The following is a 16,595-nucleotide window of genomic DNA, read 5'->3' on the forward strand; positions in this document are numbered from 1 at the left end:
TGATGACAGACATGGCCCTCCAGGTTAAGGACTTAGCCTCGACCCTGTACTACAACCATGCATCATCTGCTCTGTGGCAACTTGTGCACGGTCCACAACAATTGATTACATTACATCCAGATACTTTTATGCAAAGTGAATTACAATAACAGCATTCGAGCAAGAGCTGGATTTCATCCAAAACAGGGAGTGTATTCCTTTCAAATACATGAATACAAGCAAATGCAGTTCTGAAGTAAAACTGCATAGATATCTATAATTGTATTTTGAAGTCTTGAGACACAAGTAGGTGCTAGTGAGGTTTGTTGACAGGCAGTCTGAAAGGGAGGGTTCTTAGCCTGCAGTGGAACATGGGCACTTTACTGTCTTGACTTTAGCAGGGAGTTCACACCACTATTGTGAAGCCAGAAAAGAGAAGAGTCTAGACGGAGGTGAGTGACAACAGGGTCCTCTGAGAGATGGGAGAGGTAAACATCCACATGGCACAGCTAAATGTCCAAAAGCAAGGCAGAGGAGAGGAACTTTTGGTCTGGGGTTTAGGGTTTGACCATGGCTCGGAGTTAGAAAAGAGCAGTTCGTTTCACTGCCCTGTAGGCCAGCACCAGGTTTTTGAACTGGATGAAGCAGTGACAGGGAGTCAGTGTAGTGAGAGGAGGAAAACCTGTGAAGGCTGAATACCAGCCGGGTAACAGTATTAGCTGCAGAGGTCCGATGGCAGATACAGGGGCTCCAGCAAGGAGGGATATGCTGAAGTCCAGGTGGGAGATGACAGCGCCTGGAGGAGCATGATGGCCACCTCCCTGGTGAAGGTGGGGCAAATCCTCCTCATGTTGTAAAGAAGGAATCAACAAGAGCAGGCAACTGCTGTAATGTTTGCCAAGGACGACAGTTCGTCATCCAAAGTTACTTGTTCATCTAATTTTTAAAAACGCATTGGGTAATTGTTTGCTGATGTGTTTTTGAAGGCATTGGATGAGGAAGTGACAGGGTTTGGTGCACCACAGACCAAAGAGCCAATCATCACCAGGCTGAGACTTGTATTTTCTGTACTAGACATACCTGGCCTGGCATCAGTCACAAGCCACTAAAGAAGTTTATTGTATGGACATGCAGAGTTATTGACAATATTCCCACCATCAAACTATCAAATTGATAGGAAACAGAGACAAATTACCCTTTTCTCACAAACAGACCATGCTTTTAGCACATGCCAGAGGGATGCACAACCAGATCATGCTCAAAGGGTCAGCTCCAGAGGATCAACCAATGGACACCAGGCAAACTGGAGAACATAGGAAAAATCTCCAGTTTGTAACAATAAGACTCTGTCTAACGATATTTGATTGTTTCTTATGTAGGACAAGTAACAACAAAAGGACTGATCATCACTAAGGTATGAACCCAGGCCATGCATGAATACACACACACATACACACATGCACACACACACCAACCTCCCTTCCTTTGTCTTTCTATAGATAAATGTCATAAACTACAACCCACATTCCAATCATGGTAGTGACCAGCAGAACACTCTTCATAGACAGATCAGATATGTCTGTGTCTATATGTCTATATGATTAAATATCTAACTGTTCTGTAACTTATGAGATGTTTCTATGTAAAAGGTTAATTTCCAAACTTCTATCTTATAGAATGTTTGAAATGTAACATGTAGACTTTAAGACAAGGTCAAAGAACTGCTGTGTAATCATTAACATTTATAGACTATTGGCTTTAGGAAATGTTTATTATGTTGTTCGATCTGTTAACCACTTTGAAGGTGGCATGAAGATGTTTTCTGAAGTTGTTTGTGTTTTGTCCTTTTTTTATGCGTCTTCTTAAGTTGCAGTGCGATGAGCTCTCAGAGCCGCCGTATGATAATGTGTAAATTCAGCTTTTACAGGTGAAGTATTTGTGTCATGTTTGATGCCGCAGTGATCTACTGAAGTCCGTCTGCCATAGTTTGGATTCCAAACACCAACTTATTCATCTGACACTAACTGACCCAGGATACTGTGGAGGGAGGACATCACTCAGCTGCCCTGAGAGTGAATGGGAATCCCCAAAAAGAGAAAGGAGGAGCTGGAGTAAGTAGTGGGGGAAAGGACTCTGCCCTCCCCAAACAAGACAGCGTGAAAATATAAAGTACACTGTATAATGACACTTAATTACCAGCTGGATTTGGGAAATACAAACAGGACCGAGGCTTACTAAATATCTTCATGCAGGCTGCAGCCCACTATAAATGAAACATAGGCTTACGTATTTTTATTTTGCTAATCTTGTACGTATTCAATACCTTTTTTTTAGTATAATCAACATACAGACAGAAACACACAGTGCTTCAAATATTCTGTCAAAGTAATGAGGTCCAAGATATTAGAAACACAAAAGAATGAAGAAGTTCATGTGAATGAAAGACGTATTTCTTGTGAGGGTGTTAAAGCATTTGTCTAACCTGGCTTACACAATATGATGCACATTTGGTAAGAGATGCACAAAATGTAACACTGAGATCATGCATGTCCTCATTTATTGTGCTAGTATGTGTTATTGTCTATATTTGCATCAATCTGCCTAAATGTAAATACTGCACATAAAAAATGTGGATGTATGTGGAATAAAAGCCAAGAGGAGATCACAATAAATCTATCTAAAGCTCAAAGCTCATTTCTTTTCTCTGTGCTGGCAAAGACCAATGTGACGCCTCAAGTTCTCCCGAATGAGCGGAGAGCCAGGAAACCGTTTTAAAACCTTACAATCTGTTCAACAGAACCCTTCACAGTTTCCACTATGGGCCTTATCACTGCAGATCTGCTGCTTGGAGAGCAGCCCATGGTAAAGTGTTCATTATCTGCTGTAGTTAACTCAGCTCCCCTGAAACCCCTGAATCAGCACATCCTGGACTCCGTGCTATGGAATGAGATTATGAATCATCATTTTATCGATCAGTTCACCGATCACTGACTGGCCTGGCTGCACACCAACCCCCTGAGCTCAGGGTATCACACACTGACGCAAAGACCTAAGCTTAAGTACGAACACAAGCAGTCAGAATCATTTTTTCTTCTACAAAGGCAGGAAGATTCTCAGGTTGAAAACTGGCTAAGAGAAAGACATCAATCATGACCGATCCAATCACCTCCTCTCTTTTTCTGTCTGCAGTTCTCTTCTGACAGTTTAGGGAAGGAGGACAGAATTCAGGCTCTTTGCTACAGATGAATCCAAGTTTATTGTCTATTGTCCAAGTTTATGTCCATTAATATTTTTAGTTACATACAACTACCTCCACTGGCTACCCAATTAAAGTAACTAATGCTGCCTTCAGAGAGACTTCTGGGTCTGCTCCTTCTATTGTGAACTCAATCATTCAGCCTTATGCTGCTTCTCAGCCACTGTGCTCCTCCAAGGAATGCGGTCTGACGTCAACATCCCTGCACATTAGCATTAGCCGCGTTTCCATCGCTGTTTTGCACAATGTAGAAGCAATTTTCTTAGAAAAGTCGACAAAACAGATTGTGAGTGTTCTGTGTTTCCATTGAGTGATGTTATGTGAATAAAGCTGGGATTTCTCCTCTCACTGTATCATTCCAATTAAACGTGACGACAGATTCCCGGCGGTCTGCCTCTCAGTTGGAACAGGCTTGAATGTGAAAAATTTGATTCTATTTCAAGTTTGATAAATTTTGCTTTGGTGAATTGTCTGAAAAAACACCTCATGTGAACAGATCTTTTTTTTTTTTAATATTTGAGAGTTTTATCAAAATGTACAAGTGTCCATTTCTCATTTTTAAGTTTGCAACTTCAAACTGCACATGAAGCAGATTAATGGAAACACACCTAATCTCCAGACTGTTCTGGTCTGCGGTTCCCTGATGGTGGAACAAGCTCCCGAAGTCTTTCAGAGCAGGAGCGTCTCTCTATATCTTCAAGTCATTTCCTCTCCTAACACCTCTCACACCCTAACACTTTCCCTGACCTCCTTCACTTACTGAATTGATGTAGTACTTAGTTCTTACACCAAGGTCTCCTGCTGCACTGAAGCTTCAGTAATGTTCCTCACCTGTGACTCGCTTTGGATCAAAGCGATAAATGAATAAATGTACATGTGATGTAAATGTAGTTAGTTCCAATGAAATATTATTTTGTGTACTTTATAATGTCATTTTTTTTTATTCTATGCACCATCAGTTAAAAATCCCCTCCCATGAAATCCAGTGTTTAACCATGTTAACGTCCATATGATGTTTTTATATAATACAGACATATGATGAGTCTGTCCACCAACACAAATCAACCTAAGATATTAAGTTGCCTTGACTGTTTGGTCACACGGACAGATTCACTTTTCACAGTTTTAAGTCACTTCTTCATTTGATGTGAAGATAAAGAACCTCTAGCTGCAGCTGCTGAAGCCATTCTGTACCAGAGTCGGTACAAAAACATCACGTGAGGCTACACTCCATCACTAACCTTAGGAGAAAGAAACGACCATGACTTCATTTAACATGTACTGAAGACGCAGTCGGTTTCCAGGACCAGGTGCCTCTTGTTTTTGCACCGGCCATCTTCCACGTTCACGGTCGGCTGTATCAAGATTGAAATGAACATGAGAATTTGTGTTCCTCTACACCAGCTTCAGGTCTGCTGACACTGTTTCTAATGGTTGTAGTCAGTTAGCGATGCAGCAAAACTAGTAACATTAGGAAATGATTTAAAAGTCTGTTGCACCTCATCAAACAACTACTAATCAAAGCCTTATTAGAAACAATAACACATCCACATGTATGCAACTAAATAAGTGGACATAAAAGCATGAACAAAAGGCTGCAATATGTGCCCTAATAACAATGGCAGCTTTGTACTTAGAAAAAATACCGAATGGCAAAATACAGTATATGATATTTAGAGGCCACGCAGATTTTTTGGGCCCGTGATGATGACCGACTTATCAACCGTTTAAGATTTCCTTGATCAGTCCTCTGGGAACCGTGCTGAGTTGGGTCCGGCATCGCCTGTTCCCTTACCAGTGCTGACCACACTGCAGCCAAAGGGGCAGGCAGAGCAGTTAGGACTTTGCCAGGCGTCCTTGAGCTAAACTAATGCGTAATATTGGAAAAGATTTGGATAGTGTCACATTACTCTCGCATTACTTCATTCATCTGTCTATTTAAAACAATGCATGGTGGACATAAATAGTGTGTGAAATTAACACAACACTACTATAGACATTTTTACTCATTTCAATCAAGTGAACATGCATAAAGTTCAAGAAAAATAATTCTGGTGCGGGACATGTCATGACCCCACACTCACCCTCCTACTCTGTTTGTTTTCACCCAGAGGATAAAGTGCAAAATAAATCCTTTTTTTCTGGACTCTTTTTCTTCTCCTCCTCCTCGTAGAGGGTAGAGTGTGCTATTCGTGCATGTGCGCTCAATTCATGTTAATTCGGATGTGCACAGAAGATGTGCGTGGAATCGTGCAGTGTTTCATGCATCTGAATTTTTTGGTGCATACGCCTCTTTCCGGTTACATGCGTACGCCACGTCTCAGTATGAATTCTATGCAAGGCTTTGTACATGAGACCCCAGGACACTATTGAATTAACTTGAAATCAACAAAACTTACATATCTGCACTAAGCTAAGAAGAAAAGATCAGTTGATTCCTGTACTTATACCCCAATAGTTCAGATGGTAAATACGAGCAGCAAAGTGGGAACATCAGCTTCTAGCTAAAGCTCAGACAACATGGCGGCAAAGAATCAATTCAGCAAAGACCTGCACATTATTATAGTTTGTATTTGGTGTTACTTGTTAATGAACCACTATAAATATGTAACACGGCAAAAGAAGCTCAGGGTCCTGGGGCTCAGGGGATCTAATGTGACGACAAGGTTAGAAGTGGGGGTAACCATGGTTACCAGGAATGAGCATGAATGCTCAAAAATCGGCGCCCCCCTCTTGTACTGAAAGAAACACATGGACGACATCAATGTGACCCAGGACTGTTTTAGTTTTCCTGCACTTTAAGACTCATTGCATCATGTGAAAGATTGTATGGGCTTCATGGGGATTTCCACTGTTTTCACTTCCACATTTGCGGTCAGTAACAGTGACAGTAAAGGTTCCACCAGGTGGTTTGTTCTGTTAATCATCTGCCATCAGACACTCAGCAGATGGGCAAGACTTCAGAGGAACAGCATGGGGGTGGGGTGAGTGGGTGACTTTGTGTTCACAGCTTGTTCTGTTGCCCCGGGTGAAAAAAGTACTGTTAAGAGAGATAATAAACACTCATTGTGCACCCAATTTTTTTGTGGCTTCATTTTTACGCAACAAAACTAATTATTCTGGTTTGTCAGAGATGCACTGTACTCTACTAGGGATGTCACCATACCAGAAATTTGGTAGCTGGTACCAACACCAATGAAACTCCACAAGCTTCCATACAACATTCCATAGACACGTGGTGTGAAAACATTAATTTGAAAGGTCAGTCTTACGTTCTGACCGTAGCCTGCTAACCCAGCTCATGTTATGAGCCGTCGCTATGTGAACAAACAAGTTAACGTTAGCCTTTGTGAACGTTGTGTGTGGAGCGCCGCTACAAAAGATGTCAGATACCACAGTTGTTATGGGCGACAGTCTTTGTGTTAGATTTTGTTGTTTTGTTTGCGGTGCTGTTATTTCTGTTTAGTAGGTCTGTTTGACGTCACCCGCTCATCAAGGGGGATCCCGCCTCGGCCTACTCTGCGCAGCCTTGGTCTATGTTGCTTCTTTAGACATCTGCAGGTTGTAAAAACAGCTCACGGACAATTACAGTAACATTTCAGGACATGTTGACGACATGTTGTTAATATGAAGCTTAGCGAAAGTTAAGTCAGGAAGCCTATGTCTTTGTGCACACCTTCTAAATCACAAGCACCGTTTCCCGCTATCTATAAGCTCCACCAGCTCATTCTCGTCTTCATCCAATCACAACTCGACATGCTGGCCTTTAGCCAATCACGTGTAAGCTGTCAAACTTTAAAAGTGTCTCTCCCTCTGCTGTCATTCAGCTGTCATTTCAGCACTGTGAACATTTTGTGACCCTCCTCCGCCCCCTCACCACCATGATCGTGGATGCCTGACCCTCTCCAATTAACCATCCGATCAGAAGTTTCTTAACGATTGTTACACCTTGCATTTACTCTGCAGATAGTAGTCTAGTTAGTAAATTTCTTTATCTACACGCAGTTGTGTTCTTGTCAAGTAGAGACTGGAGATCCATTGAATCGAGAAGTCACGGCTTCTTTTCGTGAAAACGACAGAAAGCTCATGTCAGGTCACCGCAGCTCCTTCCTGCAGTATTTAAAGTTGAATATTAGCAATTAAGAGTTCGGTCACATATACATATACTACTATATACTAACAGTGAACCTTCAGGACCAAAATCTATTTGTTTCAATAGGATTGTTGGAGGCAAAGTACAGTGAACCGAGCTTTCAGGAGAATGAATTTCACTGGGCCAAAGCCAGGAGGAAGCTGCAGACGCTAAATCGTGAGGCATCAGTGCTCGTTTTATTTATTTAATTGCCCACTCATTAATGTGTGTTGTTTTATATGTATATATGTTTAGTATTTTTACCCCCCTAAAATTTTTAATATTTGTAATCGAGGCACGAGACCACCTGTGAGGCTATAAGCTGTGGGTGAGCTGCGTTCTTAAAGTTTTTAATGTTTTTTAAAGCAACTGAAGACCAGCTCACCCTCAGTTATTTGTTGAACCTCACAGGTACTCATTTTTAAAGTATGTCACCCCTGCAGTACTTAACTTTATGGACCTAACACTAACAATGCACAACAATGTTGTGACACATTTTACCTTTAATTGCAGCTCCTGTGATTTGGATATTGCACTTGGCCGTACTGCCATTTCGATTATGTTTTGAGTAATTGGAAAGCCCTAATCTAAAGCGATGTTGGGCCTCACCTTCCCAATGACAGTAATTGTAACCTTTCAAATCAGACAGTTAGGCAGTCAAGCCAACATATTTAGGGCTGGGCATTTAACCGAAAAAATATCAACACCGACATTAAAACCCCTCTCTCCAAACTTAATCTTCATCATGTCAGTTCATTTATTTAATACTTTCTCCAATGCTGCGTTCATGACCTGTCCCCATATAAAATCACAACCTCATTTTCAGTGGCGATATGACGACACAAGCGCAAACACTAAGCCTCAGGCTACGTCCACAACACTGCATTTTAGTTTTAAAATGCATCTCTTTTGCTCCGTTTACTTCTGGCGTCCACATGACTGCAGTTTTCCAGCCACTAAAACTGAGACTTTTGGAAACACTGTCGGACCTGTCTCTGTTTGAAAACTCTGGGGCTGCACTGTAGTCTGGACCGGCAGGAACAGAGACTTTTGGAAACAATGATGCAAACACCCACCTCACCTCCTGATTGATTTTGAGCCATATTGCCCAGCCCTACAATGACTGGCCAGGTGGTTGTATGGGAGTATGCGCTAGTACCTTACAAAGGAGGAAAGAAAAGCATCAAACTCAAAGCCAATCCTCAAAACATCTCTTCAGAAACCTGTGATTTCACAGCTACTACATCAATGCAGTGAGACAGCAGCACACATCTGCTGCAGTATTCAAATGAAGGGACTCAGCAGCAGAGATTAGCAAACCAGGTTAGGTAGCCACTGGTCTCATCAACGTAGATTTCAGCTAACCTGGACCAGCTTAGCCATAACACCAAAACCGACTCAGCTCTGCGGTGCACGATCTCCTACACACAGACCTGTAGACGTTTCTGCAGTAAGACACACTATTGTAGTTCTCAGTAGGAGAGCGAGTGCAGGCTACACATCACTGCGTCCTTGTTCATGAATAACGATGCAACAGTAAAAACTGTCAAGTCTCCTCAGAAGACTCTTGGCCAGCTCCAGTCTGGCAATAGTTCTCTGCAGAAAATCCATCCTCGCTCTGCAGACAGGCGACATCAGCCAGCTGCTTTGAATAATCTCAGAGAAAGAGTGTGTGCTGCTCGTTTTCACCAAAATGAAACAACACACAAAGATACACAAAGACGAAATTATCAAATGTTCTGTCTACAACACCCTTCGTGAGTCATGGGATAAGCTGATGAGAAATTTAAACTTATGTACATAAAAAGGAAAAGCAATCTTTATGTCAGTTTATATGCGACAATGTGAAATGTGTAACTTCCACCAGGGTATCTTTGGATCAGGGGTGGGCGATCTGGCCAAAAGATCATATGACAATCTTTTTTGGGTAATATCGCAATCATGATCTGAAACATCATGCTCAGATATCTTTAACTTATATTGTGTATAACGGGAATAACTACATAGAAACAGCGCTTTTTTGTTTTGAAATCATTTTTTTCCAGTTTTTTTCCAAAGTCAATGAGAATGAGAGTCAATCACGATCTCAATATTGATCAAAATAATCGCGATTAGGATTTTTGCCATAATTTAGCAGCCCTAGCCGCTAGTGACGGCGGTTCTTTTTCTGTTCAGGTGGAGAAGTGATTCATGTGCTGCAACAACAAACTCACCGAGGCTGTAGAGCAAGAACGAGGACTGCAGTCGACTTACCTTTTAAAATTAAATATATATAAATATACAAACTTTCAATTTACGTAATTGAAATGAATTGTATTGATGAATCATACGGATCACGTAATTGAATTAATAATTGGATTGTGGTGAGTGAAAAATGAAAAACAGATCAAAGATTGGTTCATGTTTTGGCAGCTATATAATTATGCTCATCTGTAAAAACATCAGCTGTTCTCTGTGCTTATTGTCTTTAGGATGGTTACAGTCAACCATGGTAACGGGGTTTGATGATCAAGTAAAGATGGCCTGTTGGTTTCTGTCTTGTTCTGCTTTTTTTTTCTACAATTCCACAACAGATTCAGTGATGACATTGTGCTTTGTTTTCACAGTTGCCAAGAAATTTGACATTCCAATCTTGGACTTAAACGTCTATGATGAATCAAAGACTGAAGTTGATGAAGAGGTGTTTGAGTTTCTTTGAAGGAAACAAGATGTTGGTGTGCTGGAGATTTATTTACCTCAAGATCCCAGTAGTAAGTTGCTTTTCAGCTTCTTTCAGCACCTCATATTCACCCGTGCAGTCCTGGCTAGCCTAACATGTTCTGAGTATGTAGATGTATCTGCTGAGTTGTTGTTTCTCATTTTGACTTTTTGAAATGATCTTTGTTTCTGTGCTCACCTCTCCCACCCCTTCTGGAACAGTGGAACAATTGATTTTTGCACTCCACTTATGATTAATAGTATAGAGGATTATATTAATGGGAAGGATAATTAAGCAAAATGGAATGACTTGGCTTTCGGTAAAAAATTGTATACAAATTTGTACTTGTATTTTCAGGATGGGACAGAGACATGTCATCCATTTTGATCCTGGTCCACCTTCTGCCACTATGACCTCTTGGCCACAAGAGACCAGGAAAGCTCTCAGCCAGACAAGCCAGTGACCATCTTGTAAAGTTCATCAAGGTAAGGTTACACGTCAATAGAATTAGAAAAAAGTTCTGTTCTGTCCCGATTCCTAATCTTATAAACCCGTTTTGTCAAATCATGGTTAACTCAAGTTTATCTGTAATTTAAACTGTTTGCAATCTGTGACTAATTTTAATAGCAGACTAATGAAGTTCTTGTGTCACAGACTGTCACTTTCGGTCCTCACAGGTTGGCTTTAGGTCCCTGATACCGCTTTATTAATTATTATCAATAACCATAATCTAATCATTTATAACAATCTTTTGAGATTTATAAATTATCCCTAACAACCAACCTGCTCCTGTCAGTGCACAACAATGGACAATAAATGGTAAGGTAATGATACGGCTAATTGGAACACCTGAAGAAGCTACAGTTGTTACGATAAGTGAACTGAAAGACTTCGATCAATGCAGATGAGGAACTATAAATATTCAGCCTATTTGCACTTCTACGGAGTGCTGTTGTGGGAGTTGTCTATGGCTGTGGACTTTTTCCAACATGGGGAAGAAATATCAAAATTCAGTGACGCTGTTATGGAATATCACGATGAGGGTTACGGAACTTATGGACATGAGTCTGAACCGTGTGAAGGAGCATTTGTATGGCCACCTCACAACTGAATAACAGATCTTGACAAGGACTATTTGTTCCCATTCAGGGACATTGATGAGGAGACCCTTGACGCTGGCAAACACTGTGTGGAAAACATTTGTATAGAATATGGAGAAGTTATGAGACTTTGAATTTCAGTATATTTGACCACACGGATTATAAAATGCAAGAGTTTGAAAATGATATATCGATCCAGAGAAGAACTTTTATTACAATATTAATACAAGTTGTAAGTACTACACTGATTTTCAATTCAGCAGTAATGTGAAAATGACAGGTGCTTTATTAATAATACACTTCAATAGGAGAGGTCTCCACAGGAACCTCTATGAAATTAAGGAATCCTTGTGTAAATGCAATAAGTTCAATGTAATTGCAGTATCTGATACTTAGCTTGATAATGAGAAAGTTAATGACATGCGGCTGGAAGGATACGAGTTGTTTGCAATGAACAGGATTGACAAAAAAGAGGGAGGAGTTGCCCTGTATGTAGGCACAGATTTAAGATGTAGTGTAGTTGAAAGTATGTCATACACGATAGAAAACTTGTGTTTAACTATAGAGATCGATCTCGATCAATCTAAAAAATATAATCATCTGCTGTGTTTACAGAACACCAGGAACCTGCCTTGACACATTGAATGAAAAATTAGCTGGTATGCTTGAAAAAGTGAAATTGCTTGAAATAGTTTGTTGTGGTTTCATTAACGATCTATTAAACCCAAATGGTCACAAATGGACAAGAGACTTTATAAATACAATGTGCAGTAACAGCCTATTCCCTGTAATCACTAAACCAAGTAGAATAACACCTGATACCACAGTTTACCACATTGGTAGATAACGGTATATAACACATTCATAAATCAAATTGAAAGCAAAATAGTAGTAGGTGGACTACTTATAAATGATATAGATGATTAGTGTTCCTTCCAGTTTTTACAATTTTTCAAAATTTCTTTAAGACAAAGAATGAAAAAAGATATAATGTCTGTAAATTGAGTCAATACAGAACATCAGAAACCATTGATGCCCTCAAGATGAAGGAAACAAAATTGAAATGAAGTTTACACACATGATGATCCTAGCAGCATCATAGCAAATGAGATTGTAGAGCCGATAAATAAGGAGGGTGTGGGAGAAGAGGACAATGCGCTGCAACAGTGGGCGTCTTTCAAGTATCGTGTTGATTGGAGCATTCCTTGACCTTAGCATCTTAAGGTGGGGGTAGATTTGCTATTTCGACATGAGCTATAGCTTAATGTGAGACTGTCAGTTCAAGATTGTAAGATAAAAAAAAATCTGATTATCAAGATTTTATTGCTGGCGGGCCAGTATTGGCCTGGGGGCCACCAGTTGGCGACTACTGGATTAGGGGGAAATTACATACAACGTGAAGACAGGTGAGTGTAAAATTTTATGTGCACAAAAAGCCTCTATTCACGCCTATGGCTGAATCACAGGCGTGGGGACACAGGCGCCCTCTTGTGGCAACAGGAATGTCATGTTTTACACTTTAATTTACTCCTAGAGGGTTAACCACACTCACCTCAAACTTGGTCAGGTAATGCCCTTGCTGATCCTTTATTGTGAAAGAGTTTTTGTCAGTGGGCTGCCAGTGGCGGTGTAGCAAATTTTGATGTTTCACCATGAAAATTCAACTCACTATAACTCCAGCATGCATTGTCCAAACTGCCTCAAACTTTATATGTTAGATAAGAATCCCAGCCTGAACAAACGTACATGCCCATATTTAGTAATAGTCAAAGAGCCACCTAATATGAGTTTTCATTTAAGATCGTGGCTTTGGTGGCGTGGGGAATTTTGAAACAGGAAATGGCTTTAATTCGATTATATATTATTATTATATTATCATTATTATTATTATTATTGTTCTGCTGGAATAATTGATTTTTGAGGGCCTTAACATACTCGAAAACTACCAAAGGCCCAACCCACCTTTGAAGAAGCCCCCAAGGCAGATATGTATGTTTACATATGACTTGCTGTTTTGTATTTTTTCTGTCTCATACCTATCTTTTTTCAATTTTACTTGTGCAGTGTTTTGTGATGATGACCCGGATGGAGGCCACAAGCCAAAACGCATCAGTCTTAAAAAGTTTTGTTTTCTATAAGTGTTGCTGGAGTTTTTATCTCTTTGGACTGCTCTGCATGCAAGACAGGAGCCTCTGTTCTTCTTCATGGTTCTAAGAATCTAGAGACTTTTTGTCTTTGGTCCACTAGCAAACATTTTGCACCATTTAAGTCAGTTTAACGAGGAACTATCAGACACAGAACAACCCACCGGCCAATCAAATCTCTGCATTTAAAACTTCTCTCCACAGCCAAACTTGAGCCTCTGCTCCCCTACAGTGTTGACTGAGGATGACTGGATAACCTGAGCATGAGGAGAGCTGTGATGGACCTGTTGATGCTATTGTGGTCTTTGTAATGACATCACACACAACTGACTGAGTCACATGATCAATTTCAGGACCTGAACTAAGTGACACTCAGTGATCAGATGACTTCAAACAGTCAGTGCAGCTGTCACAGTGGATCAATGAAATCAACAAGAAGACGTTCATACAAACGGACGTTTATGCTGTTTATCTTAATAATCACAATAACAAACAGTCTTTTTGAGTACGGATGTATATTGAAAAGTTGCTTTTTCAGACTCTAAGGCTTGTTTACTCAGTTGTTTACTCACTTTTGAGCAGATCAGATTTTTGTTCACTTATTTTTGATCAGATATTCCCAATTTAAACTTGGGCTGTGTTTTATTTAAGCAACATTCTTTATTAACACGTCCTCCAAACTCAACAACCATACACATCGTTTTTTTCTGATACAACCCATAGGTGTGTCTTCTGACGTAGCGCCCCTATGTCGGAGTACCAGACCTCGATCGTTATGGTTACAATAATAAACACAAAGACTGTACTGACAGCAGCGGACCTACCTTTGTCACCATGGTTACTATAACAGTCATGGCTTGGTTAGGTTTAGTCACTAAAACTACTTGGTTAAATTTAGGAAAAGATTGTGATTTGTGTTAAAATAAATACTTACTCAACATTACATGGTCTTTGTTGTCATGGTTACAACATAAACAGCTAGTTTTACACAGGACTCGAACACCACTCTCCTGTATCATAGTCCTGTGTTTCATTGACCCAACCATCCACCACAACCTCCTCCTGTTGTGGACTTTGTCTCTCTTTATACTACATCACCACACTTCACCCTTTGTTCCTGTTATAATTACTAGCAACAAAACTCAACTATGGTTCATAATAAGCTGCCGCACAGACGACCTGTGGGCTATTACCAACTGTCCCCATCTGAAAACTGTAGAGAATAGAATAGCTCTGAGGTGGCAAATGAATAATTTGTCAATTATTTTTTTTATTAATGAACTGTTTGGTGGATAAACAGGTGAAAGTGCCTGAAACAAGTTCTCTTAGTTATGTCTTCAACAGTGTGACCAACAGTCCAACATGTTTGCCTACACAACGCCTAAACAATTAATCAACTATCAACACTTCTGTCAATGGCCTAATCAATTAATCTAAGTTTTTCCCCATTAATTATCCCTGGCTCTACAGCCTCACAGCTATGATTGAGGATGCTGAGGTCATGTCTTCAGTATGAACTCTGAGCATTTTATTCTGTTTTCAGCATCCTGAGGGGAGTTTACATTTTGCAGTTTTATAAAACTAGATATTTTACAAACTGCTTCCACCTTTTTAAAATGCAATATATTTAAATTTGACTACAGTGAATAAAAAAATCTCCTGACCAGAATTTAATTAATTCCCTGGCACTGAAGACAGGTTTTGGGAAATAAAACTGACTGACTGACAAGTTAAGTACAGTTAAGTTTTGGTGTCTGATAGAAATTTGCATTACTCCTGTAAAGGTTTTTTTTTTCCCATTTAATGACCATGACTATGGCCTAATAATATGTTTTCAAATTCACCCCTACAGCTGTTTGAAATCAGTTGTATAACATTTGGGCCCAGATGTTTTACATAATCAATAAAAACGTTGTCATTGATTATTTGATTTGAACATGTGACATTAGTCCCCGCCCTAAAGCGCCATGTGTTGGTGTCACTCCAGTTTCAGTGAGCCGTGTCCACTCTCTTACCTCCGAACAGATTAGGAGAGAGGTGAGCTGGTAATGATCCTATCAGCAGCCGGGGACCTTCGTGCCCTCTGCCCGAGCGCTCCCTGCTCGCCGCCTCCTCGGGGCTGCTGCCACCGGACTCCGGTGAGCTGTAGGCTCCGCTGCTGTTTGGAATGTTGATGCCGGACTGGGGTCTGGTCCCACCAGAGCCCCCGGAGCCCCCGACAGACCTGGCCCTGGCACCGAGGTGCTGGCTCGTGGTGGACGTGGCTCCGGAGGCTCCGGACGCGCTGTACGCATGGTACCTCACGCCCCCGGCGTTAGTCCTGCTAACATTACTGCCGTTGCTGCTGGACGTGCTGGAGGGCAGGTCCGAGCCGGAGTAGGCTCTTGTCCGACCATTGGCAGCTGGATTAGCAGTTGGGCTGCTCTGCTTTGCCCCCATGTTAACCTCCGCTGATTCGGCTTCGAAATATTAAAGAGGCGCTCTGTGAGCCACTGCGTGACAGCGCACCAGATTTACGCCTGAGGCAGATGGCTTTACAGGACAGACGTCCGGGGAAGAACAGGAAAACAAAACAAACTCCGCGCCGCTATGATTCCATCCAGAGAAGCAGAATGCCAGTTAGGTAAAAGTTGAGGCTGACATCTGTGACAACAGCTAAATACGTGTGTAAAACTTTATTCGCCGTCACCATTGTATTCCGTCATAAATAGTTGTGGTCGTGCTGCAGGTAACGCGGTTCGTTCCTCGTCTGAGTCGCCGCTGTGGACCCGCTGAGCTCCGGCCGCTGGTCTCTCCTCAGTGTCCGCTCCGCCATGGCTCCCGGGCAGCACGAAGGAGCAAAGAGCCGGGCTCCTCACGCCTCCCTGCCTGCTGGCACATTGCTTAGAAGGAGGAAGTGATGGAGTAGAAAGTCTTGCATTAATCCGTTTCATCAGCTGCCACAAGGAGACTCGATGCGTAGGCTTCCTATCAAGCTAGCTGAATTCACAAGTATTTCCGCTCAGAAGTTTCAAAATAAAGCCATTGCGGGTTTTTAAAAGAAATATTGGCAGTTTCAAGTGTTTTCAAAGCCATTATAATGCTCAGGTTTTTTTTTTTTTTTTTTTAACTTTTTTTAACTTTTTGTTATAGAGCTTCTTTATACTTTGGTACCAAAGTACTTCAAGCTAGGTTATGTAAATGTGAGCATGCTAACACTCATACTTTCACACATTTCAATGACAAAGCTAATGTGTTATTAAGTAGTACAAGTAATTACCATGGCCACTGTTCGCATTGTAACATA

At 41.0% G+C, this 16,595-nt stretch overlaps 1 protein-coding gene across 1 annotated transcript in view; it reads right to left on the reverse strand.

The window, feature by feature from the left end:
* The window catches only part of znrf2b (zinc and ring finger 2b), a 34,431-nt gene extending 18,083 nt beyond the window's left edge, over window positions 1–16,348 (reverse strand). Inside the window, exon 1 of the mRNA XM_056379971.1 lies at window positions 15,325–16,348. Within this exon, the coding sequence (XP_056235946.1) occupies window positions 15,325–15,748 (424 nt within the window). The 5' untranslated portion in view covers window positions 15,749–16,348. The remainder of the gene's footprint in view (window positions 1–15,324) is intronic.
* Between the last annotated feature and the right edge of the window lie 247 nt (window positions 16,349–16,595).

Source organism: Seriola aureovittata, chromosome 7 (assembly GCF_021018895.1).
Source record: "Seriola aureovittata isolate HTS-2021-v1 ecotype China chromosome 7, ASM2101889v1, whole genome shotgun sequence".
NCBI lineage: Eukaryota > Metazoa > Chordata > Actinopteri > Carangiformes > Carangidae > Seriola > Seriola aureovittata.